Genomic DNA, 27,791 nt, shown 5'->3' with positions numbered 1-27,791 from the left:
ATGCAGTGTTGGAGTTTAGCTTCATAAATACTTTCTTATTCCTGTTAAAATAGTAATACTCTCTTTCAGTAATAGTAATTATTTATCTTTTGTTTTACATCATTGCATTTGATTTTTCTTTATATTTCAATTAAATTTTTGAATTTTTTTTCATATATACATCCTGAATAGAGAATTCTTTTTGGGGTATCATACTAATCTATTTTTCAGGGAACATATTTTTGATATTATTTTGTTCCTGACTGTTTAAAACATGATAGTTGTGCATAAAATTTCTTAAATATATCTTTGAATGTGCTGATTGAAACTGAAATTGATATAACTGCTAAAAATGTATACTTATTTATAAAACTTTTTCATTTGATGATATTATGAATTTTATTTTATTTTTCTGGTTTTCCTGGTTTTAGTATTAATTGAAGCTTTAAAAAATATATTATCTTGTCTATTCTTGAATTGTTTAAACTGAAAAAGCTGAAAAATTTATGTGTAAAGTATTAATTATATTTGAGAAAAAAATGTTTAGTAATTTTATGAAAGCTTAAAAATGATGTGAAAAATATGGATAATTTTAAATAGGATATTAAATTGTTAGTTTTTCCCTATAATTTTGAATAAATTTCTTGAGTGTTGATTTTTGAAAATATATTAGAGTTCCTTTCAAAAAAATTTTGTATTTTTTTAATAATATGAAAGAAAATCATCTTAATAACATTAAGTCAAATTTTCCATATTAAATAAGGGAAAATATAAATAAGGAAATAAAATTTTTTGTTTAAAAGTCAAAGGAATGTATTATTTCAATATGTATTTTGATGACTTATAGTTTCCCGAATTTCACTTACTTAACAGAATTTCTTTTTGTTTATTATTGAACTCATTTCATTTTATATATTACTAAAATTTAACTATTGAATGGTTCTTAAATTTTTGATAGGTAATGATTATAATGAGGATTGTAAGTAAACTATTTTGGGAGAATATTTTTTGAAAGCAGTTAGATTTTTTAAGGAAAACAATTCATTAATGAAAGATATTATTTTTAAAAAATACTATCCAATTACAAATCGTGTTTTTACTAACTTGCCAAATTAATTAACAAATAACGTCATTACTTTTGAGGTACTTTTTATTTAAGAATTCACTTAAAATCTTTGAATAGCAATGAAATTACTGATTTTATTTTATGACATTGGATTTTTAAACACATTATTTTTAGTATATATGACCATAGCGACCTCAAGAACAGAATTTTGACTGGCTAATTGTAGGGTTGAGAATTCAAGGCTTGATTTCTCAGAGGATTGGTCCGAACATTAAATCCGTCTCGCTATAAAAAAGTTCTTGTGAAACTTCAATAGAGAATGATAACAAAAATACATTCTAACTTAAGCTTTTGTTATATAAAAATTTGTATTTAAAAACTCATCAAAGTGTTGCTCTTTAAGCTAAGTTTCACTTGATAAGACAGCATTATTTTTTTATGTCTTTGCCTAAAATGTTGAATCTTGATCACACTTCTTGAGCTTATTGATTTAAAAAGAAAAAAAAAAAATCCTTCCTGCAAGCGCCACAAAGATAATTTTGAATATCTCTGTATATAATATACTTACAAGCACAGAAACCATTCTTATTACTAATCAAACGTCTATATTCAAATGTATACAAGCTTCATGTGTATTTCAGACCGCTCCTTTGAACATTTTTACAGTTTCATTGTATGGAATATGTCACTTAGTTAATTAATGGAACTGAAAAATGTTATTTAAAATGTTATGGAGAGGATCATCATATTAAAGGAAGATATATAAGCAATTAAGAAATAAGCTTCAAATTGAAAGTTGAACCAGGCACAAAAATAAACTTAACTGTCACCAAATGGGTAATTGGAACTTACATATGACTAATGGAAATCGATGTTCATATATTCTAAAATATTTATCTTATAAAAATGATCTTATTATCATTTTAAGATTTAAAAAAAAATTATCTTTTTAATGTAATCAATTTCATTGCCATATGATTTTTTTCTCTTATCTTTAATAATATTGTTTAGTTCAATCTGATAATGTTTTTAACTGTTACACTTGAATTCAAACTCATCCATCCGAAACATTGACTTAACATTGTAATGTCTTGATCTAGACTGATCAAATAACGAAGTAGAATTTCCAGACAATTCTTTATTTTACAGTCCTATATATACAAAACAACTTCTTCTCATCTTGGTTAGATAAATAGTTATTTACACCTGTGGTAGAAGACACAACTGTCAAAGTCGAAGATTTTTCTTGAAGCTCAGTTCTTTATCACGTCAACACGACCTTGCGCAAAGTTCATCCTTTACCGCTGCCACCAATTTTATATAAGGCTGTAATGTCCTGATCTAGACTGATCAAATAACGAAACAGAATTTCCAGACAATTCTTTATTTTACAGCCCTATATATACAAAGAACAACTTGTTCTAATCTTGGTTAAATAAATAATTATTTACACCTGTAGTAGGAGACACAACAGTCGAAGTCGAAGGTTTATCTTGAAACTCAGTTCTCCATCAATGCGTACAAACAACACCACAGGGAACTAACAGGTTGTTAGTCAACACGACCACTCCAGGGGTAGTTCTCGGACACCGAACTTGTGGGTGTAGTCCAACAGTCTGCCCGCAATTCGTTTCTTCTCCTCTCCCTAAATAAATAAATAAATATATATATATATATATATATATATATATAATATGCACTTTATTCCGCCTCTTAATTTACATTGGTCATTTGAGCTCTCTTTCGGCCAATCGGGGTTCAGCCATATGCTCCCTCATCGGCGCCAGTGGGTCGTGGGAAGGTCCTTTTAGTGATGCACCTTTCATAACTGACTGTTCTGGAACACGGAGATATCATAGTCCTTTCTCAGTGAGAAACATTTAGCATCCAAATGTTTGTTCACCCCTTTCTCTTTGAAGGTACTATCAATATCTCTTGGACGAGGAATTCCCACATGTGGTCTTTCACTGTAGTCGCTAATGAACAGATGCGAGACCACCCAGGTGGAAAGATCCACCATCTGGCTATCTAGAGGAGTTTAGTAAGTAACCGCGACGACACAGCTGGCTGTAAATGTCTTATCAGTACTGGGAAACGGGGAATATTACAACATGCTTTTACCAATCATTACCTCTGTAGTATGATTTTTACTTTTGTTTTTATTTCATAATATATATAAATATGTTTTCAATTTGCAAGAAACTGATTCTGTTGAATTCATGTTTTTCTTTGTATCAAATAAGAAGGATTGCATACCAAAATAATCATTTACAGTCTAAAAATTCAATAATCTAGACGTACAAGCTGGTTGTCAAAGGTAGCTTGTAGAATATTAAAACGTGCTTATAGGATTTTGTAAAATAATGGCAGAATTCTATTATTTTGCAGAGAATATAGGGATTATTCATCAGTAGGTTGAAATCTTGTATTCTGTAGGCGTCATTTGATATTTTAGATTTCCTAATTGAAAAGTTGTCGATATTTGGCGAATATTTTTTGATTTGATATTTAAATTATGGAGAAGTTTCATGGTTTCTTAAATTATAAATTAGAAATTAAAAGACTGAAATCTTTTGAATAGGTATTATAGAGGAACACATGGTGTAATTGTTGTATATGATGTTTGTAATGGAGAATCATTTGGAAATGTAAAAAGGTGGCTTCATGAAATAGACCAAAACTGTGAAGTTGTAAATAGAATATTAGGTAAGTATTGTTTTTTTCTCTTTTGATAAAAGGAGGGAATTAAAGCTTAGAATCCATTCAGATATGAATTTCGTTCAATCTAGAAGGATTTTAGGCTGGTAGAAAATATTAATTGCTATCCATACAACAAAGAAAAAAAAAGTTGTGTAATAAGAGATGTGAGATATTTTTACAGTTTTTGAAGCTCATTTTATTTTTTGAAGAACTAAACTCATCAAATTAATTATACCAATTTCTTGAGTTTATTAAAAATGTGTTATCGCTGAAAACAGGATTTTATTTTTAAAATCTAAAATGCATTTTGTTTTCCCACAACCCTCCTTTAAAATTAATCAGTACTTGGAATATTATCATATTTCTAGGTTGGTTCTTTACAGAAATATTAGCTATTACAAAGATTCTAATAACTCATGTTTAGGAGAATTTCTACATAGTTTGGTTAATCAAAGTTCTTAGAACCCAGAATAAACTTATCTTTAAAAGTCTATATCTATGTAAGTATATTATATGATTAAAAGTTTTTGAAACCCTTTTACAGGGTGCATAGCATCATGAAAAGTGCTTTAATTTAAAAACTATTTTTTAAGTATCTTAAAAGTGCTTAATTTTGAAATAAGGTCCTTAAATTCCTTGAATCCTTAATTTTTTTAAGAAGAAATTAAGAACTCGAAGACTGCATGTTGCTTCCCCACATATTGAATATGGTAATTCAAGAGCATAGTAGTAAATGCTTGTTTATCAGATGTTTCAAGAAAGGGGAAGAATTCGGACAAGGAATCTAAGATGAAATAGATTGAGGAGTTCCAACATATATTAAGATAGCGATTAATGAGGGTTTTTTTTTTTTAATTATTTAGAAGGGAGAGTATGAAAAACTTACTTTACAATAAATACTACAACTCAAAAGGTATTTGATTTTTTTCTTTTTTCCAATTTCTTAAACATTAAAAAATGTTTAGTGTTTTAGATGTTGCTAAGTTTTGTCTGGTAAGTATATGCTTAACTTTTTATGTATTGTAAAAGTAGAATATGCAGATTGGTCCTATCAATGGAAAATAGGAATACAACAGGATGAATTTTATCACCACAGAGATTTATCGAATATGATGGAAAACTACTGTAAAAACACTTGCATTCTCTTTAGTACATTATGTTTCAATCATCATTCTCATTAATATATTGTTTTGGAGCAACCCCTTGAACGACTCATTCGAGGGATTATAATGAACTATACTGAATTGTAAATAATTATGTTGTATAATTATATTAATCGATTGCATAATATCTAGAAAGATGAGATTTTAACTGGATCGTTTAACTTAGTTTCCAATGATCGTGATTTCTTTCACTATGTACTTTTTAAATGACCGATCGATTTGAAAATTAGTATTTGTTGTACCAGTCTTAGCAAATTTTAATTTTTACTAAGGAAAACAAAAACAAAACAAAAATGGAAAGTTACTTATTGGGTGTTAGAAGTCCACTAAGAACGGATATTTCAAAAAAATAAGAACAGAATTTTAAGTTACTGTGACAGCAACATCAAAGCATTATTGCTGAAAAATTATTTTGACCCTATTTTTAAAGGTTTTTTTCCTCTTTAGGTTTAATAACTTTGAAAAATTAATTTTTGACATAATTTTTAACAATGATTTTTATTATACTTAAATTCAAAACAATATCATTGCTTCTTCATATCATTAAGCCACATCATTTTGTCTTTCTTAGCATCTTAATAAAGGGGGGGGGGCTTTTTTTTTGCTTCAATTTAAACTTAAAAGTTTTTATACCATGACTGCTTTCTCTTCATGTGATGAGTTTTCTTAAATTTTATATAATGCAATGTGATACATCATGTTGCACTGGTTAATAAAAAAAAAAAAAAAAAAAAAAAAAAAAAACTTTGAAAAATGCTTCAACTAGCATTTTTTATTTTCATTTTGCTTCTAACTATAGAACTGTTTTTAATTCTCAAATTTGTTTCCGTTATTTATAGAAGCTAGAAGTTGCTAAAGCATTTTCACTTTGCAAAATACATCATCACACTTCTCTGCAATTTTTTAAAGGTGTAATTTTAATATAAGTTAAGAAGAGAGTTTCTATTAAATTTTAGGAATGCTAAATGATAAAGAAGAAACCTTTACTAAACTTTGAAAATAAGATAGGAAGCGGTAAGACATTTTTTTTTTCTTATGATCTTGCTCATTTATGAATTCTGCTCTTCTTTTCTATTTAAAAAAAGAAATGATCTAAAAACACATTTAGATTACGTTTTTTTTCTGTTGTCAATTTTATGGCAGTTTTGCCAGTCTTATGATGGTAGTTCTTATGGAATGCTTAGCTCTTAGTTTTATGAGACTATAACTAAAATTTCTAACTGTAGCGAGTTAGTGCAAGAAGGAAATTTATACTTTCCATCCCAGCTGTGTTGAATCTTATTGGTAGTTGCATGCATAAAAATCAGATATAAACTGATGATCTTGCTATGTTTCTACATCAGTGATATTTTCAGAAATGATGTATCCATCTAAATAAACTAGTAGTTTTTTAAAATTTTATTATTAGATCACATATCTTGATTATTAATTTTATAAAAGTTGTCTTAATTCTTTAGTATTGATAGTTTTATCATTTTTATGATTCTTTTTTTTTTTTTTTTAGTGAAACCAAAAAGACTATTTTGTAGTTGTAGATGTTGCCAAACATGGAAATAAATATTGAAATTTAAAAATTGCATATTTAAAATTAATAAAAAAATTTTTGAAAAAAACAGAACAAGCTTTATTAAAAAGAAAATGTCATATGCTCAGAAAATAGGCAGGTTTATGTATGCATACATGTACAAAGATGCTTTTTTTTTTTTTTTTGGTTAAAATGCTTAAAAGTACTTAATTTTTTCAGCAACTTTTCACTATGCACCCTGTTTTAAATTAGCAGATATTTCTAAATTTCTTCACACAAGCTGGAACAAATTTTTCTTCAACTTCAAATATGTAAGGAATATATGTGAATCTGCAGTTTACTGTGAAAATTTGGCCACAAAGACATTAACAGGATTTGCTAAAAATTGATGAAAGTGTTTTAGAGCATCTCATTAAAAAAAAAAAAAAAAAAAAAACTGATATTGATTTGCAAGCTTTTATTAATGATTTTTTTTTTTTTTGTGTGTGCTTTTTAAAAATATCTCACATACTCAAAAACATAATTTTTTCTCCCATATAATTTCAAAATTTCCTTAATTTTTCTTCTTTTTGCTGCACAGGGTTTTCGCAAAACTAAATTTTTTTCCATCTAAAAAAAAAATGCCTATATTTTTAAACATTGCAGGAATAGAAGATTTTAGCCATGACTCTAAAAAATAAAAAACACCATATGCAGAATCTCATCACTTTTCGACTCATTTCCCTTTTTTTATGCATAGATCAGTCCAATTTTCAAAACTAAGAAAAAAAAATACTGATTTTGGAATAGTAACTACAGCTACTATTCCAATAATATTAGTGGAGCTATTGAAACTGAAAAAAAAAAAAAAAAAAAAAAAGACATTTTAACCAATTTATATTTGTGAAGAATTCTACTATATATATATAATTACAAAACTTACATAATTGCAAAAATTTTGCTATTTTAAATTGCTATATCTTAAACCTACATTGATTGGAAATCAATACTGTAGTATGTGAAAAGTAAACAGCTGATTTACTTCTTTACTTTAAAGTACAAATTTCTTTTGCAACTTCAGTTTCAATTTGAAATTTTTCTGAAAATGCTAAAAGTTTTTTTACTTAACATGCAAATTTGTCTTGCTAAATTCTTGGCAATAATAAAGAAAATTTTGTATGTAAATATAAATGTTCATTTAATGTACTATTATTTCAAGTAATATTGATTTGTTGCTTATTTCCCTTTTCTTTTTCTACATATGAAACAAAGAGGAATGTATTGTTATTCTAAACTCACAAACACATGAGTGCTATTTGTGCATTTCCTCTTATATTTGGTATATATACAGGGAAAGCACAGGGAATATTATTTTCAGATTTGTGTGGCTCCCCTGATATATACATTTTATGTAAAATAGTATTATAAACAAAATTCTCTTTTCATCTAATAAGGATTTGAATGGTTTAGTTTTAATTTTGAAGCTCAAAATGTTTGAAAAATAAAATCTATATTAATTTCAATTATGTAAACAACCTAAGCCACATGATATTTGATGAAAAATCACTGCTTTATTTGGGACTTGGTATTAGTTGAAAATTTTCAACTTCTATTGAATTATGAAATATTATATCCAACCTTACTCGTGGTCTTTATTTCATGTAGATGTCCAAACTTGAAATTCATTTCTATATCCATTTATTGTTGAAATTAACTTGTTAAAAATTGAATATGAGAAATTAATTTAATATCTATATTACATTTATAGACTGATTGATAATAATTTTCTTCACTGCTTTTTTTTCACTTTGGTATATATACAGGTTGGTACAAGGTTATAGAATTTTTTAAAAAAAGGTTACATTGCTATTTTTTAGTCACTATTTTGTTCTATAATTTTTATAATCACTTTATGCTCATTGTGTATTTTTCCTTTCAAGTTTATTTTTTAAAATAAATAAAATTGCAATTAAAATATTCATATGTTTTCAGTTGGAAACAAAAATGATGACCCTGATCGAAAAATTGTGTTGACTGAAGATGCTCAGCGATTTGCTGATCAAATGGGAATCCAACTTTTTGAGACAAGTGCAAAAGAAAATATAAATGTTGAAGAGGTGATTTTTTTTAAAATTCTTTTTCAACAAAATGAGAAATATTGAAGTTGCACCTATATTTTAATCTTTTTAATAAGGAAAATATATTTCCCATCAAATTTTTTTAATATATTAGTAAACTGTTTTATTGTATCTGATTTGAACTTCCATTTATTGCCAAAATAAGAAAAACTTAATAAATATTTGGATGCAATTAGGTAATTGGTAACCAACTCCAAAACACCAGTTTTGAGAGACAACTGGCTGTATTTGTAAAATGTTACAGAAAACAAATTATGTTGCTGATTTTTGAAGAAATAACTGTTGCTTTAAAAGTATGTGATGAGTTTCTGTATAATCCACAAGTTGTTAATTCATGTGACACATTTGGTTTAAATTAGAATTGGTTCCATGTTGTTTATCGCAAATGTCGAAAATAGATGATTCTTTATTGACTTTCTGTTTGTCACATTTGACTTTAGAAAATGTTACAAATGTATTGAAGCATAATAACCTTTTACTTGAATAGGAAAATAGGGCAAACATTAATGCTGCCACTGAAGTAAAAATAGGATGAATTCCTGATAATTTTTATCATTTAGATTATTATAATTTATATGTTGCAGTTTTGATAAGATGCTAATTTATCATTAGGTGTCTTATATTATGCTATGAATATTTTCTTGGGAAAAAATGTTAAACAATGGTTCTTTCATATATATTAAATAGAGTTCATTACTCTAGAAGAATTTTAACCCAATAATCTGCCAGTTAATATGAAGTTTTTTCTGTCTTTTTTTTCTTCTGTTTACTACAGCATTTTCTGTCTATGATAATCATATTCTTTTGCCTTTCAATGGAATCTAAGCAATCTTTTTCTGTTTATTAATTTTGGGGTGTACAGACCTTTTCTACATTTTGCATGCACATTCTATGTCATTGTCATTTATCAATAATTTGGCCATTAATATGACCCAAATAAATGTTATTTAAGCACCATGAGAAATAGTCATTAAATAATTGATTTCTTGAATGGGTGCAACATTTCTAAAACATTGAATATTTCTAAAAATTTGCTGAAGCCAGCATCTTTTCATCAATCAAAGAAATAATTAATGGTTTTGATTATGAATTATACTGCTTATAAATTCTTATTTTGTTTCTCTCTCTGTGTGTGTGTGTTTCTGATGCTATTGAATTTATTTAAACATATCAATAAACAGATGCATTTCCTACAAAACTTAAAGAAATGATCTGTTTTACTCTAGATATTTTTATTGATTTCGTAGTGAAATCATTAATAAACTCTTAAGTTTAAAATGTTATTTTGAAATATATGCTGAATTAATGCTATGTTTGAAATAATGCTATATTGCCAAAAGCAGTTTCATTTTTTTTTCCCCAAAAAGTAAAAAACATTAAAAATTGTAATTTTTTACAATATTGTATAGCAACCTGTACAATTTGATATAGTTAGGTATTTTATCTGAATTCATAACTATGGTTAGTTCCTTATTCAGAATGATTTAAAGTGAGATTGCAGATGCGGAATTGCAGAATCAGCTGTTCTGAAGATTTATTCAGATAAGACAAAATGCTTATTAAAATAAGCTCTAAATTATCACTTTAGATGCAGTGAAATTTAAGGAAATGACTAATCAAAGGCTTTTTTTTTTAAGTTGTCAATTTGTGTTTTTTTTAAGCAATTTTTATTTTATTATTTTATTAGTAAATTTTTCTTTTCAATTGAGAAAGCAAGTAATTACATGAAATAAGCAGTAGTTTAACAGTTGAGAGATCCCATCTTCATTTTTCATCTTCAAATGTTTTAAAAGTGGATAATTTCCATTGCATCTCATTACCAACTGCAGATATCAGTGTGAATGCATTTCATTAAAAAAATAATAAACCATAAATTAAGTTGTTTTTTGTAACCTAATTGCTTTGAATGAATGTATGAGAAATACAGATTTTTTTCCTGCAGTCTCATGTATTGTATTATGATGACCTGTATTTATTATTGACTTTATTTGATTATTACCAGTTTTAACAGGGTGACTCATTTTCGAGTGAAGAAACAACATGAGAGTATTTTGTTACTGGCATTCATTTCACTCTGTACAGGGTATTGAACCTCACACAGTGAGTGTAGTATTTTTTCCCTTTGTAGAAATAATAATAATAAAAGATAAACTTTTTGAGCAAAGCAAAAGGAAAAAGTGCTGACGCAATCAATACAGAATTTTTGTTGAATGCCAGTTGTAGCTTTAATTGTGAAGACACATTGTGGATTTTATTTTTAATTTCATAAAGATATGTAAAACAACCATTGTTCCCATCCATCAGTCCATCTGTTATTACGTTGTTATAATCCAATATTACATCATCCATTGACCTGTCGTAGATTTTTGTATATTATCTGCTTGAATTATTTTTGACTGTGCATATTATATTTTTTTATAAAAGGAAAATCTTTTGAATATTTCTTTCTTCCATAGATGTTCAATGCCATGACACGTATGGTGCTGAAGAGTAAGAAAGACCAAAAAGAAAGGCAGCAACAGTCCCATGAAAACACAGTAAAACTGCAGAAGGCTTCCCAAAGAAAGAAGAAATGCTGCTAGTGTGAGTCTCCTCCTTCCATGATATTCTTCGTGCATTTAAATTCCTTCGAATTATGTATTAGCTTCCAATAAGTTTGAATGTGAAGCATATCCTCTGTAATTTTCAATATTATATTTTTTGGCATTGCTAATGCAGTAGAAATAATCATTCCGTGTTGGGTGTACATTGACAGAGGCTGTTATCCCTTGGATGGCAAAAAGTTGCAGTTAGTGGATATCAAAGTACTTGAGTGCAAGAATGAAGATGTTTAAATTGTGTTCACTCATAAGAAATTCAGCAAAAAATGGCAAATGAAATATTTGGTTGCTCAATTTTAAGATTTTTCATAAGCGCAAATCTGTATGTTATATATTTCGAACATTTTAACAGGATGTGAGTAATGTCCTTATCTTCATTGCATTTAATGCACAAAAAAGTTGGGAAGATTGAATTTGTGCAAAAAATCTGGGAATCATTTTACAAATTAAAAATGCAGTGAGTCTATCTTGAACTCTACTTTTACTGCATTTAGTCATGAAAGAGCATCTTCTTTATTTTGTAACCTGGTACCTATAAAAAGGAGATTTCTTTTTGGTTCAAATTTATTGTTACTTGAATTTGTAAGGCGATATATAGGATAATTTTAATTTTATGGAAAGTAATATTTTTAAAAGCAATAATGGCTGAATAATTGCACACGAAAATGGAAATATCCTTATCTGGGACAGTTAGTTCATTCAAAGCTTCACAGATCACTATAATTATAGCAGTAAAAATGAAATTAATTCGATGATGTAATAAATAAATTTCTGAATGCAAGAAATACTACAATTGAGGTGAGGCAGTATGATTTTGAGCTATCAGTGGCTGTGATGAAATGATTCGGAAATGTGCTCTGAATGCATCTTGAATAAAAGCTATCGGCTAACAGTCCATTTCAATTGAATTTTGACATTCAAACAACTCATAACAGCAGTTTTATTGGTTTAAGCTGTTAAGTTGGCTACCCATAACATGTTTCTATGAGTTGTTCAACATTAAAAAAATTTAATTACATCAGAAGCTAATCTAAAAATGTGTAAATTTGGAAAATGTTTTTTAAAGTTTCATTTGTACTTTTAAAATGCTACTTAATATGAGTGAGGAAAGTAATACATAAAAAGTACATACATTTTTAGTACATAAAAAGAAACAGTAAAAAATTCAGATTGGCATTTGATTTATTTTTGAGAAATTCGACTATGCTGAAAAAAAAGTTGTCCAAAATTGCCTGTAAATATTTGTCTGTTCAAATTTAAGGCCTTTCATTAACTGTTGTCATAAATGACTCTTGAAAAATATAATATAAAAATAAACCTATATTTTGTTCATATGAAATTATATCTATAATAGCTGCTTCTAGTGACCTGTTGGTTCGTCAGGATTAATAATTGTCGAAAATTGCAGTTGTTTCCTTAGCAAAATATTTTTAAACTTCAAATTTTTATAGACATATAATTTATATTATTTCAAACGTTTTACACAGCTTTGTTCCTGATGCTTTGCATTTGTCTAATTCTCTGTCTGCATCTTCATACATCCAGTTATATCATAGAAAAAAGAAATAATATTTTATACTGGAGGCACTTTAAAATTGCCTGATGCTGAACTTAAACCTTAAATGTACATCAAAATATCAAAAATTAAAAGCATGTCTTAAACTGAAACTTACTCAACATGGAAAAATAAGTCAAATCTTCATATCTTGATTACAACTATTATGGGGAGAAAGGACAGATAAAATATTAATAATAGCAATATGAACACTTTCGAGTTTCATTTTAACATTGAAATTTTTTCTTGTAAAATACACTTAAAATATTTTATTTAATCAAAAATTCAAAAAATTATGTGGCAAAAAAATTTAGTATTTCATTATTGTGAGTATTGCAATATTTTGAGATGTTCATGTAGAAAAATGCCAAAATTTCATTTTAATTAATTAAATTAAAGAAAAAAACAGATTCTAATATTTCCATCTTCTATACATACGTGCCAAGTTTAATAGTTCCAGGTGAAATACTGTGGCCTGTAGAGGGACAACACACACAGCCATGCAAACACAAACACACATTCAGCTTTATTATAAGTAACGATAATTGCTTATTATAAGATATATATTTAACATAATTACTGTATATAAATGAATTGAAAATAGTTTGTTCTAATACCATTATATTGTCAATTTTGCTTTAAAAAATTTTTTTGTTTGAAAATAATAAAGTAAAAAGTCAGTGCAATCATCTGAACCTTTTATCCAAACTCAAAATATGTGACATGCCTAATATAATTCTGAAATGTTAGTTATATTCACCAATAGCATACATGCAAAAAAAGAAAAAAAAAAAAAAAAAAAATCTTTTTAAATGAAATTTAGAAGAAATCTAAATTATAATAGTGTTTTTAAAGCTATATAAGCCTTATATGATTATAATGGTTGTTATACTATTTGCATCGTTAGTTATTTAGAAAAGCCATATATAAACTAATCATAACAGAAATAATTTAATAGTAATTAATATTTTTACTTATTATAATTACAAATTTCTTTTGAAATGCCTAATGAAATATATCTATAGCAGTTGAATTTATATTAACAGTCTAATAAATTCATATACTCATGACATTTAATTCAGAAACAAAACAAAATTATCCTATGTTTTTAACTCATTAACACTGAAAAAATTCCTATGTTATGGTGAATCTGAAGTGAAATTATGTTTTATTTTTTTAGTGTAAAAAATATATAATTTAATTGCTTGATTAAACCGTGAAAAAAAATTTTGACTTTTTTTTTTTATATGACAAACATTTTTGTAATAATATTAAAAGCATTTTTAAAAAAAAATTGTTAAAATTAGAAAAAATATTGCAAGAAATTGAAATTTATATACTCACAAAGATAACTTCATAAATTTTAAGATGATATAACAGTCATTTTTTTGTGTGATACTTAAGCATAGAAATTTTTATAATCTTTAAAAGATGCTTGGAGTTTTGTTCAATTATGAAGTATTTAGGTGTTTATATTTTCACCCTCTATAATATATCTGTGTTAAATGTGATGATAAAAGCAAACACACATTTGCTTTTATTAGTAAGATAGTATTCTTTCCCCCATATAAGTATTTTGTTTTATAAATCTTTATGTTAGTTGAATTTTCAATTATAAACTGAATAGTATGAATACTTTTAGCAAATGGTTATAATTACATCAAATTGGATTCAATCTTTTTCCTATTGATGATCATACCCCTCTGAGTTACAGAGCCTTTCATATTTATTGCAACTTAATTTTATATTGTATTGACTACTAAAAGAAATTGATTTATACCTTTTGCTTGATGTAATTTTCTCAATATTAGATTTACAAATTATTTTCAATTTGGTTTCTAAAGTAATTACTGAATAGTATTTTTTATATTTACTGCCATTTCATTTGATTTAGCATTTCAATATTTTTAAAGAAGAAATAAATAACATTTTTAACTGCATATTATTTTGGAATGCATATCTCATGTCAGAGGAATTCTACAACTGTTATGTCAGACTGTAAAGAGTATAGCATATGATGTATGTGAAGATGTGCTCCATCTGATGTGCCTCAGTGCTTCATTAGAGCCCTGTCTTAGTTTGCTCCTAATGTTCTTCCTTTTTCCTTTCAGGCCTATTAGTTCTAATTTTCCAAAGGAACCTGCTCTTTATCTTTGTAGCTCAACACTAGCCTCTCCTTCAAAAGGAGGGAGAGATTCAAGGACAGAGAAGAAGAGCTTTTAAAACTGTAAATAGCTCCATGTCTGTGTATATGTCTGTATGCTTATCATTTTCAAAAATGAATTATTTGTGAAATATGATTATGCATTTAATACATAATTATGAGACAAAGAATTGATATACTTTTGCATATACTATAAAGTAAGTGAAAGATATGCTCTGTGCATATCTAAGTACCGAATCTTTAGAAATTATACAAAATATTATGTTATTTACTACTAATAATAATAATGCATGGTTTCAAAATATTTATTACATAATCAAAATTATCCCAAAAGGATTTTTCATAAAACTTTGTTTAAATATTAGTTTATTTAATAAAATTTTCTGCTTAGTATGCTATAAATTACCTAAAATTAAGGGTAAGCAATAGAATAATTAAATTGTGTTTAAAGAAGTACTATCTACAAAACACTTTTGATATTGGTTATTACAACACTTGTTCATGCATGCAGTTATCTCAGAATTGTTTCCCATGCATATATATATTTTTAATTGACCAACAGATTGTAATTCAATAGTGCTAAATTGCAATAATTGTATGGGATTTCGGGCATTAACATCCATCCCAAATTGTGAACCTTCTGAATTATCTTGTGTTATCATGATGCAATTTGATGTTTCTGTTCACAATATACACTGCATCTTGTCTTATATTGAGTAGTATTGATTTTTGGTCAGAAAAAAAAAACTATGGAAGATTATCTTTTGATTCTAAAATAATGTTTATTTCAATATATTGCATCATCTAATAAGTTGTAGCTTCTTTTCACATAGGCATCCTGAAGAGCTTCATTCATGGTCATATTAAGTCAATCAAGAAGGTATCAGGGAAATGCAAATTAAATAAGATTGAAATGGAAAGGAACTAATTCTTACTATTAATGAGTGTGCATTAGATTTTGACTTTCCTTTGTATATTTCTATTCTTTCATATGATGGGCTATATTTTCCTTTAATATCATGTCTTGAGATGAGCTGCATGTAATCTATTTAATTCTGTTAATAGATTTTAATTTAATTCTAAGAAATTTTGAACTGAAACAACTTTTATTTTATTACCAGAATATCCGCTCTTGGTTTTTAAAAATCAAATTCAATAGCAATATTAATTTGTAAATTCATTAAAGCAATATTTAATTTTTAGGGTTCTGGTACTTACCTTCTGATCGTCTCTCATTCGTATGAGTCGATTCCGCATATGGGAGACATTTTCAATTATATTATTACATTTAATTTGTAATTAAAGAAATAATAAAGGCATTTCTTAAATGCCTAAAATAATTCTAATAAATTCTAAAATAATTCTAAATAAAACGCAGGTCTGAAGAGAAGAGGGGGGGGGGGTGATAGAAATGAGTTGCATAGGATTTGTTGAATGATCTGCATGCTTTTTTGTTTAGTGGAACTGAAAAGGACTTCATTTTTCCTTGTCATGTACAAATTTGGATGGATTTTATTAAATTATACACATATAGAAAGGGAATTTAATTTTGGTAAAAGTAGTAAATAAAAATGTAATTAAAATAATAATATACAATAGTAAAAACAGATTTAGTTCACCCTTTATATCATAAGTTGAACTTATATTTAGTAGAATTCACTGATTTATGGAACAATTCTTTTTTTAATATTCTATCTTTTTGTAGCACAATTTCTTGTTTGTTTGTTTTCATTGGTGTCCTTCTTAAGCGTTCAGCAACAGCCTGTTATCATTTATTGACATTCATCTTCCTTGGTAACTTTTTTTATAACTTTTTGGGAACTTTATCTCTTTTTCTTGCTAAAGGTTTGCAAGTTTTCAGAAAAATATTCTTCAAAAGAATTTTAAAAGGGGACTACTAAGCTCAACTTGTAGTTTTGTTCATTGATGTTGCTAATATCAGTTTCCTTTTATTCTTGCAATCCTAATCCTTGATATTTTTCAATACCATGTACTCTGCATCCTTCATGCTTTCTTCTTTTCAATTTCAATCATAATAATTGTAATTATAAAATCAAGCAAATATTTTCATAAATGATATTGTACAAATATCCCCTTTTTAAATTTGGCCTCAGACAGTTTTGGGAATTTGAAACAAAAAGTATCTGAACCATTCTCCATCTTTAGCCAAAGGCAGAAGCTCTTATTTAATGTCGAGAAATGATAATGGAATCTTTCTCTGAGAAACAATTCTTTTCCATGTTTAATTCCATATTTTAATGTATTATGAGAATGATAATACTATAAACTCTGATGAAACAATAACAGCATATATTTTCTGCATAGTTTAATTACTAGCTGAAAAACAAGCATAAAATTTTGAAATCCTTACCTCACATTCAATGATGCTCATTATGTTTTATCAATTGCTAAAATTCAAATTTTATTATTTTCCCTAAAATATACTGAGTACCCAACAGAAATTGAGATTACTTATATTGTATTCAGTTTTGAATAAAATAAATAATTTCCTCTCCACCCACTCTTTTTTAAAAATCTTTTTCTAAATGTCTGTATCTGGGAATGATTTTCTTGTACTTAGAGGTTTTCATTTATGTCTAAAAGTTCTTTTGAAGTGCTGAAATCTTTGATTAGATTCACTTAGCAAAGAATCTAACAAACCTTATTCTAAGAAGAAAAATTCTCTTGGGAGGGCATAACAAGATTTTGGTGTTTTCGTGGTAAGAGTCCTTTATTATTGCAACTTCATTCAACGATTTTTCTTGTTTCTGATTGCAAAAAAATTAAATCGAAATGTTTTTAAATTATTGATTCAATTTTAATAAATGGAAATTTTAGAAAGGAAAAAAAAAAATCCCTGACAATTATAAATTTCATTATAAATTAGGACTGCAATCTTATTTTGCAAGAAAAGCCAACAGTGTGTATTTTTCTTATTTTACCCTAATGTCATTATGAAATAGCCCAAATATCTCTTGTAGTTTTCTAGTTGCAGACCTGTGATATTATCAGTTCTTAAATATTGGGGAACAAAAGTGTCAAGTTGAAAATTTTCATTCTACATGCTTAAAAAAATAGGTGAAGTGAATAGTAAGTTTTACATATGAATTTCTGTGCAAATCTACCAATCAAAAAATGAAGTTGCATAAAAGATATTATATATATGCCTATGTTTTGTCTGTTATTATTTACATTTGTAAGAAAATTGAGTATGCCGAAATTTGAACACTACTTCCTTTTTGGGAAGATGGTAAGGAAATAAAATATTTTAAAATAATGTTAAGATTTATAAATTTTCCTCTTTTTGCAAATCATTACCTAAAATATTTATGTTATATATAAGGTACGATTTTTTTTAAAAATCTTTACATATCAGAAAGACTTGTATCCATGCTTTTGAATGTCTATTTTGATAATTATTTAAGTTTTTTTAGAATTTTTTGGTGAAAAAATATTGAGTTGCTTCTAAGTCAATATTAATATTTTTTTTTTCTGTGCTAAGTTCTACTAATTTAAATATATGTTTAAAAATAAAATATTCGTAATTGATTTAGTCTCAAAATTCTTATATTTATGTGTAAAAAGAGATGTATATAATTTTATAGATTAATATATTAGTTTTTTTTTATTATTTCATTGAATTTCAATATTAAAGATGTCTATTGTCAAAAAAACAAACAAACTAGTACATGAATCCAATTTTAATTTATGATAAATGAAATATAAAATAAAATCAATTTTTACATCTGTCATGGATACTTGTTTTCTTATCACTAAACAGATTGATTATGCTCATGCAACATGTTATTATTCTTCAACATACATACACTTAGCATCATTTTGACCCCACATTTTTAGGCAGTTATTTATTTTATTAGTTCTGCACACAAAGTTTTAAATATGTAATTACTTTTCCATGCATATGAATTGCAAATGCAAGTTTCAACAACTATAAACACATTCTTTTTTTGGTCTGGCTTAAAATAATGAGCTATAGGTAATCAATATTTTACATATTAACATTTTTGCATCATAGCTAGAACATTAAATGAACTTAAAATAGAATAAATAATAGTTTCAAAATTACAATAAAAAACAAACCACCTCATCATTTTGACCCCACATTTTTAGACAGTTACTCCATGCATTTGCTATTTTAATTGCATATAATATCACCTTATGTGTTATTGCTATACAGGGCAGATGGTTAGACTGGTTTGGAAAATGTATTTAACTCTTAGTTGTGCATTTCAAATTTTTCTTTTTGAGGTGTGTTTTAGTTAATAATTAAGCAGAATCGTTAACTACTGGATATATTATCACATATTTTTGCTTCATCTTAAGATATTAAAAAGGTTTTGCTTTTTTAAAAAATCTAATTAGATACCTTTTGTTTTGAGAATGTGCTCTGTCTTACTAATTCAATTAAGAATCCATAGAATAATTAATTTTTATGGTTTTTATATAATTTCTACATCAAATTAATAGTGTTTTTAAGTTGTTTTATTCAGCTTTCTAATTTGTGAAGCAATAATTCAATGTCACATGACAATTAAAAAATTAATAATTCCAACATTTTTCCTTAATTTTGATGAATTCATTTTTTATATTTATGCATGTTTCTTTTCTATTGTTTAAACCTAAGATCACATCCTACTGATTTTATGTTCCTTTTTTATTTTATAAATTTCCATGCGAAGACCTTTAAGATAGTAAGTAAATATTAGGAAATACATCTAGTAATCTGAAAGATCATTCTTGTTATTTTGTTAATTCTTTTTATCAACCAACATACTATTGGATAAAAAGTGTAGCACACCATTCTGTAAACCATGAGCATGATATATTCAAGATTACTAAGAAATACAGGCTTAATGTCTATCAGAATTTGTAGTTAAATTGTATGTTAAGAGAACTATAAATATCAAATTATATTTGAGATTAATTTTAATTGAAATGTTCATAGTGAATGAGCTGATTGTCAAAACAGCTTATATAGTTAGGTACTGGGTTGGGAGGATCAAACATAATTTTTTTTAAAAAAAAGTCTGATTATAGAAATGGAAGGAGTAAACCTTGCCATTTCTTAATCTTGATTAAATGGTTAATGTATCAGGATATAAAGCGAGTAAACGCGATTGTTTCCTGAAAAAAAAATCTTTTGTAAATATAAATCTATGATTTGTCATAAATGAAATATTCTTCAATTCCATATGAAAAGTTTAATATTAAAGAGATCATGTTATTAGGAAATGAAAGCTATTATCCCGATGGGAACTTTGGTTGAGATAATATTATAAAATATTAGTACAGAATACATCTAACCCAAATAAAATAAAAACTTTTTTCATATTGACTGTTTTAATACATACAGGTTTTGAGAAATTCCTAGGATTTGTTTTAACAAAGCACGATTGGGTAATGTATAAAAAGATCCTATGTATATGCCTGAGGGTTAGGCACTAAATGTGAAGATAAATGTTATAAAAATGAAAAGTTTTACAAGATAAATGTCGCTACTGTGCATAAATGAATAACACAACAAAAGATTAATTTAACTAAAGTTTTATTTTGAAGATCAAAAACAGCATATAATCTAAAACAAACAAAAAATCAAAACGGCAAATCGATGCACCGAGTCCATCATCAAAAAGGGGGAAAGGTTGCTTCATCAACTGAGAAAGTCAAGTCATTCTGTGCACTTTTGTAATCTAACATCTCATTCATCCACGCAAAAAATGTCTTATTAAACAAAGAAAGTGGAAGAGTCTGGGAAAGACGAACTTTGCTTTTTAAAAGTAATTCTACCATAAAAAGAAAACTTTTTTCGATGAATGTCTGTCTCGTGGAAACGAGGTGCAAGTGAAGATACAATAACAGTTGAAGATTTGCAGTTTTCATTTAGATATATTTAATTAATAAAGTCTTCTGGCAACTACTCTTGTCTGTACAGCCGTCTCTTTGCGAGGGAGACGGAAGGTTGGACTGTACTGCAGCCAACTGGGCGAATCCATATGCCCCTCCAAGTAGGAGGGATGGTCCGACAGTTTGGGGCCGCAATGCTCATATATACAGGGGATGGCATGCGGCGGACGACTGAAAAGTGGCTCCGCATTGCCCTTGTCACGCTGTGGCGGAGGAGGCACAAGGCTGAGGCTCCTCCCCCGAGCCTCCCTCTTCCACTCCCCGGATGTGAGGGGGAATCAGGATGGAGTTGAGGGAAGGTTGAATTTTCAGCTCTGCAAAATGGAAAGGTCAATATTAGGAACATATAAAATTATTTACTGTCTTGGTGTATATAATTTTTTATACTAATAAGCTAATCTGCATTTTCAGTTTACTCTGCTTTGCTTTCACTTACAATACAACCACTAATGACAAGCATATTTGCTTATTTTACTATTACCCATGTAGCGAAATGGCAGACTAGATAAAAAAAATAAATCTAGTTATGCCGGAATTTTACAATCGCTTTACATATACGATTGCAATTTAAATTATGAACCACTAGAATAAAAATACACAAAATAAGGAAATAAAATCCATACCATGCTCAGTGAAGTTGAAGAGTGGGGGTAGCTCTCTATTGTTTGGCAGCCGAGTGTTGGGGTCACGCAGCTCATCGAAAAACTTATGGGCACACGCTTGCAAGGGAGTGATCCGGGCAGAAGGAGTATATTCAAGCAACCGGGACACAAGCTCAATGGCCTCGGGAGGGGTCCTCGCTCGAAACACCTAGAATTTATGCACAAATTGGCTTTTAAAAACATGCTTTTATAAGCATACTATGTTTTTGAGTAAAGAATATTGTATATGATAAAATCCACTAGCTGCACACCTTAAATATTGTATTACAAGTAGTTTTTTTGTGGCAATTTTTAGACTAATTTTGTAATCAACTTTTCTCAAATTCACTACCCATTTGAAATAAAAATTTTATTCCAGAATTCATTAAATCAACCAATAAACTGACAATTAAGTTCTGAAAGTGTTAAATCAATGCGTTATCATCAGGAAGAAACAAGTACATGAAATTTGAAAATGGCAGCTCATCAGGAAATGAGTGAAAAATCGATTCCAAAATTCCATTTTTACAAAAAAAATACCAGGTTAATAAAAATTGTAAATCCTCTCAACTCCCCACCACAAATTTTTTTCCATAATCCCAAATGGAAAGTCGACTTGCAGATTATTTTATATTCAAGAACAAAATTAATTTAAAATTAGCAAAAATAAAATTTGAATAAAAATATTAATTTGATTAAAAGTATTAGAAGTTTGTTTTAAAAACGCTCAATTTAAATAATTTTCAAGTTCAAATTAATTTTTCAATAGTAAGATATAAATGTCATTATTTTTTCCAAATTGTAAATTATTATTTTTTGTCTTTGAAAATAGAAAAATGTCTAAAATATAGAAGAATGAAACATATGTGAAAGGTAGTATAGTAAATGATAAGAGATATAATATTTCTTAAAGTCCATTGCTTCCAATCTGTTGCTTCCATCATTTTTACTTATTAAAGATACACTTCAATTATGTAAAACCCTTTCTTTTTTCTTGCAATATTAATCAACACTAGCAGATACTTAACCATCTAGACCTAGATTGATTTTTAGCCAACCAGTCATATCTCTGAACGGTTTGTCAAATTTACAAAATGCAGTATAAAATATATGCAGCAGAAAAATATATGCAATAAAAAATATGAAAAATGCAGTATAAAAACCCATGCACATTAGCAAAGTACTTAAGGATGAAATGATTTGTTTCCTACCAATAGGTTCTTCCTTAATTATACTGCTTATCAACACACAAAGGGGAACTGACCAAACATTTTACAAAAGGAACAAAAAAATTGATTCACAAATACAAAATGAAATACCTGCATCGAAATAAAAAATTGTCAGTGATATCAAAATTTCATTGGCTTTTAGTTCACCAACTATAATAATAATAAAAAAAATCACCTGAATGCTTGCTGGCAGAATGCTTAACCCATAAAATAGAGAAAAAAGTGGAAGATTGGCCCTTATTATTAATTTTTTTTCTTTATTATATAAAAAAAAATGTTTTAGAAAAATAAATTAAAAAAAAAGGCAGCATGAATGAATTTTATAAATCTTTGTGGCAAATAGTTCCATAAACATCAAAACACAAGAAAAATGCTGCCTTTCTTTTTCAAAAAACAGGGAGAAATGTATACCTATAATGTATAAAACGAATTAATTTCTTCTATTTAAAATTATAGAGCATTTTGTGAATGTATGGGGAATTTTAAACAAAAACACAAACAAAAGTTAAAAGAAAATATTAGCAATAAAGTCCATATGAAAAATTTGATAAATCCATATTCATGTTTAAAAAAAAAAAAAAAAAATGCTTTGCGGAAATATTAGCAACAACGTCCGATACAAGCAGTGTGGTCGATTTGATGTTCGGAGGCAAAAAATAGCTCCATATTATAATTTCCTTTTAAATAAAAGAGGCAAAATCTTAAAAGTAACAAGAATTCGGCTTTAGTTAAGCCGAAACCTTTATCAAAACCATTTTCATTAATTATGTCGATAACTTGATGTTCTGAAAACAAGCAAACAAAAATTGGGGCATATTATATATATATATATATGCGATAAATTAGATATGGTGGTAATCTTTCTTTTCCATTATAGCTTCAATTATTAATTTAACCAATTTTGTTGCACCTAAACTGTTTTGGCTAATGCTAAACCTAGCAACAATCGCAACTTGTTCAAAAAACGATGAATTAAAATACCATTAAATTATCATTACAATACCATAAATAATGCAAAAAAATGAGATAAAAAATACATTTAAAAAATAAATAGATAGATAAAATATAAATGTAAGTCAAATAATAAACACGTTAATAGAATAAATCTCAATCAGAATTCATTATAAGCTAATTACACAAGAGTTGTTTTCCAACATTGAACAAGCCTCCAAATATAGCACTGACGATACTACATTACTAGAAACCTTAATCCCTCAGAAATATAAATATAAATCTTCTATAGCCTGGTACATGAGCAGAAACACTAGAATTTCTGTAAATGTTTGTGTTTCATTAGTTACCAATGATGTTTCATTCCACTGATGGGGAAAAGGGGGAGGGGAGAGATTATGTTCGCTAAGAATTACCGATATATAAAAAAATTTCCAGTTTTATAATAAAGTTCCTTGACTTTTCCCCGATTTTTCCAGATCTCCCTAAATTCCCTGCCGATTCAAGGTTTCTCAGGTAGGCTATAGCCTATTAACTAAAGACAATATGGTTAAACGCCCCTTCATTGGACACTCCATGCAATTTCACAAAAATTCTGGATAAATAGGATAGGTTTTCATTGAACTTCTTATTTCCTGAAAATATGCAGCCATCATACCTTCTGCCAAGGATGAGCCTTGATTTGAGGAAACCTAAACTCAGTGTAATTTTTGTTCATTTCTCTGATTTGCTCCTTGGTGGGCGTTCCCAAGACCTTGATGATTTCAACCAGTTGGTCCACTCCACTGTCTCCTGGGAAGATAGGCTGGCCCAGCATGAGCTCAGCGAGAACACAGCCACCAGACCACACATCTGAGGAACAAGAGGATTTCATTCATTTTTATGGCTGAGAGCAATAGTAATATTGAGAAACACACTTTTTGTTTGGATACATACTATTTGAAAATATAAGAAGAGGCCAATGAATAGAAAACACTGACTGAATAATTTATTGAACTCTTCTTCTTTTAGACCAAGTTGCAGCTTGTATTTGATTAGGCATGGATTCTACAAGACAATGACATTGAGAATTGTCTGATTAAGTGACAACACAGGAAACTGCTGTCAGAAGAGATTTTCTAATATTTATCATTCATTATAGATTTGTACTTTATGGTGGCTGGAGCTCACAGCTATGCTCACAGAACCAAGACCGAGCAGTTCTGTGCAATGGATTGTAATATTATCTTTAATGGAGCAAAATAATAATGTAACATTGCTAAATGAATTTTATCAGCTAATGTGTTTATGCAGTCATTGGATAGCAACACTACCTTCTAGATAGAAGAAGAAGAAACAAATCAGTAAAACATACATCATATCTACCAGAACCTTGATATAATTTTCATGATTCATATGACATAGTAATAGTACATTTGAATAAAGGTTTATAGATTTTGAAACCACTAGTCATAATTTTAACAGGAACAACAAAAAGAAAACAACAACTGAATTCTGAATAAGCACAAAATAAGATAATTTACATTTTTAATAATTCTATTCTGGCAAGCATTACTTTTATAGAAAAGAAAACAAGAATTCAAAATGACAATGCACGTACGTAATGCGATTAGAAATATCCCGTTTTCGGATTTATGCATTATTTCAAATTCCTCTAGTAACTCTGGACAAGTTTTCTATTAACTTTGGCCATGTAAAAAATATACTTGAACTCATGTTTTAAAATGAGAATTCAGTTATGAGGATATTTAGAGGACTGGCCAAAAATTAATGTAATTATGCTTTTGACTCACCCTCTTTTACAGAAAGCAAATAATGATCTAAAACATCCAACAATGGTTTTATTTCATATGAGCAATATTTACATCTGTTTTTATAAAAATAGTATTATATTTTACAATCCCACATTGTCCCATAAATACAAAATAAAAGCCTTATGAAAAAATCTAAATATATTTTCAATAAGTAAATTTTAAATGCACATGCAAAAATTATACCTAATCTTTTCTTTTTATAATTTCAAAGTCAGTTATATATATCAACTTAATATATAAATTATTTAGTTGCATACCATTAAGATTCAGAAAGTTTTCAATTAGATAAATGTCTCTTGTTTTCTAGAAGAAACTAATTAAAAAGAGAATTTCTTGAAATTAATATTCTTTAAATTTGTATCTTTAAATAGTTATACTAAATTCTTTAAAAGATTAGAAATATTATGAATACCCTACACATAAATTAAGGATATAACATAAACTGCAGTTGATGTCCTATAAGCAAATCCATTTTACTAACAGCTACCAAATTTGGTCCATATATACTTTGGAAGATGAAAATATGCACCTAGGAGTAAAAGATTTTTAAAAATTTAAATTAAAATTTTTTGAAATTGCAATCATGAAATTACATTGAAATGAAATATAATTCATATTTTTATTAAATATAATTCATGCTTCAATTTGAGTGTTAGATGTTCTATGTGGTTGAACATTCCAATTTCTTAGCCTATTAATTATCTACCTCTACCTATTAAATAATAACCTAGTAAATTATCTCACAGTCAGCAAACCAACAGTGCTTTTTGAATAAGAACACGATCTTTCGAAGCAAGAATGAACTTTCACCAGACTATTACTATTTAGGCAACATGGAATGCCAAAATGCCTAGGGTAAGTATTTTTCATTATCTTCTTTATAAAAACCAATGGTCTAAGCCTAAACATTGTGAAGCCGTCTCAAATCATTATGCTTCCTTAAACTTAGTGCAGCAAAATAGTCAGGTAAATAGGATTCACCAAGCCCTCTTTGCCCCCAGATTCTACCATCCGACTGCCAGATAGAATAACAGGATTTATCACTCCAAAATTGTAGATCTTTGCACCACTATCAGGGATTCTTTGTATTTGTCGCATCACAGTGTGGTCTAAAAACAGCTACTTGAACATGAAAAATGAGAATTCAAAATTTCATATAAATTATTATACTGATAGTTGACCCAGATGCTTCTTGGAATTTTTCAACCAATTCCAAGCAGTTTTACAATGTGACTCTCATTAGCACTATGTTCTCAGTCCACCAAATGCAGCAATCACCTTTATCGTGATTGAAAGATTGTAGTCTTTGAATGTTTCTATTTCATGATAGCATTGCTTATGATTGAATGAGCAATTTTTAATATTACCAATAATTCACAAACAGATTTTCAACAATGTAAACAACAAATTATTTAAAATCTACTTATCTCATACTTTCCTTCTATTTTAAACCTTTTAGATCTAAAATCAATACAGTGAGGTTGTTTGTATGGTTTTTAACACTTTTCTGAGAGCTAGAAATGTATCTACTATAAAAATTTTCCCTTCACCTATACCTTTTAATTAAAATTTCACATATTCACAGTTCAAATACTTAAATTTTGGGGATATTTTTGACATGAAAATTACAGAAAATTATTTCTGAGAAAAGTCTTAGAAATACAATAACAAACACCCTATCTATTTTAATACTCTGAAATTGGCTTCCTCATTTCTATGGAGGACATGGTGAGAATGCTAATTATTTGGAAATTCCATGCTCCAAAATTTATAGCAAATGTTTGTTGATAGTCTAGGTTCTTTCAATATGATTCTGCTTCAGTTCATAAAGCATGAGCTGTGCAGGGCTGGTTTGTTGAGCAATTAAATTGACCTAATTAGGAACCAAATCTCTATTTGTGGAAAGAATAATAATGTCAAATTTCAGAGAGGACAATGACTCACATCTATAAGAGGGAATAACTTTTTTTTAATAAAAACAGTGTGTAATTCCTATAGCAACATTATAAAAACTAAAAGACTTCCTCATGGAATAACAATCACTGCATGTAAAAAAAAAAAAAAAAAAAAAAAAAATCTTATCATACTTAGATGTCAATAGGATAAACAAAATATTGAGGTGTCCAAATGTTTTTAATCACATTTTAATCAAAGTAATAATATAAGAGGTCTAATGTTATTGGAAATATCAATAAACAAGGTTGCCATTCAAATCTGGAAAAATTCCCTGTGTTTTCCACATATATATATTCAAGATGCGAGAAAATGTGCGAATAGAACACATGTGCTAGTTACAATGGAATATAGTTTTGGAAAGTGGAAAAAGTAAGGAAAGGAAGCAACAATTTAACATTAATCAATA

General features: G+C 27.8%; 2 protein-coding genes across 3 annotated transcripts in view; one reads left to right on the top strand and one right to left on the bottom strand.

Moving 5' to 3' along the window:
* The window catches only part of LOC129961898 (ras-related protein Rab-35-like), a 38,382-nt gene extending 20,659 nt beyond the window's left edge, over nucleotides 1-17,723 (top strand). Inside the window, exons 4-7 of the mRNA XM_056075530.1 lie at nucleotides 3,627-3,751; nucleotides 8,405-8,529; nucleotides 11,007-11,133; nucleotides 14,817-17,723. Of these exons, the coding sequence (XP_055931505.1) occupies nucleotides 3,627-3,751; nucleotides 8,405-8,529; nucleotides 11,007-11,132 (376 nt within the window). The 3' untranslated portion in view covers nucleotide 11,133; nucleotides 14,817-17,723. The remainder of the gene's footprint in view (nucleotides 1-3,626; nucleotides 3,752-8,404; nucleotides 8,530-11,006; nucleotides 11,134-14,816) is intronic.
* A 2,695-nt stretch (nucleotides 17,724-20,418) lies between these two features.
* Nucleotides 20,419-27,791, bottom strand: part of LOC129962827 (glycogen synthase kinase-3 beta-like) — a 32,185-nt gene continuing 24,812 nt past the window's right edge. For both annotated transcript variants that reach the window (XM_056076828.1, XM_056076834.1), the window contains exons 6-8: nucleotides 24,274-24,467; nucleotides 21,418-21,604; nucleotides 20,419-21,108 (exon numbers count right to left, since the gene is read on the bottom strand). In XM_056076828.1, the coding sequence (XP_055932803.1) occupies nucleotides 20,993-21,108; nucleotides 21,418-21,604; nucleotides 24,274-24,467 (497 nt within the window). In that variant the 3' untranslated portion in view covers nucleotides 20,419-20,992. The remainder of the gene's footprint in view (nucleotides 21,109-21,417; nucleotides 21,605-24,273; nucleotides 24,468-27,791) is intronic.

Source organism: Argiope bruennichi, chromosome 1 (assembly GCF_947563725.1).
Source record: "Argiope bruennichi chromosome 1, qqArgBrue1.1, whole genome shotgun sequence".
Classification (NCBI taxonomy): Eukaryota; Metazoa; Arthropoda; class Arachnida; order Araneae; family Araneidae; genus Argiope; species Argiope bruennichi.
Note: the sequence above shows the minus strand (reverse complement) of the source record. Positions and strands in the feature narration are given on the sequence as shown.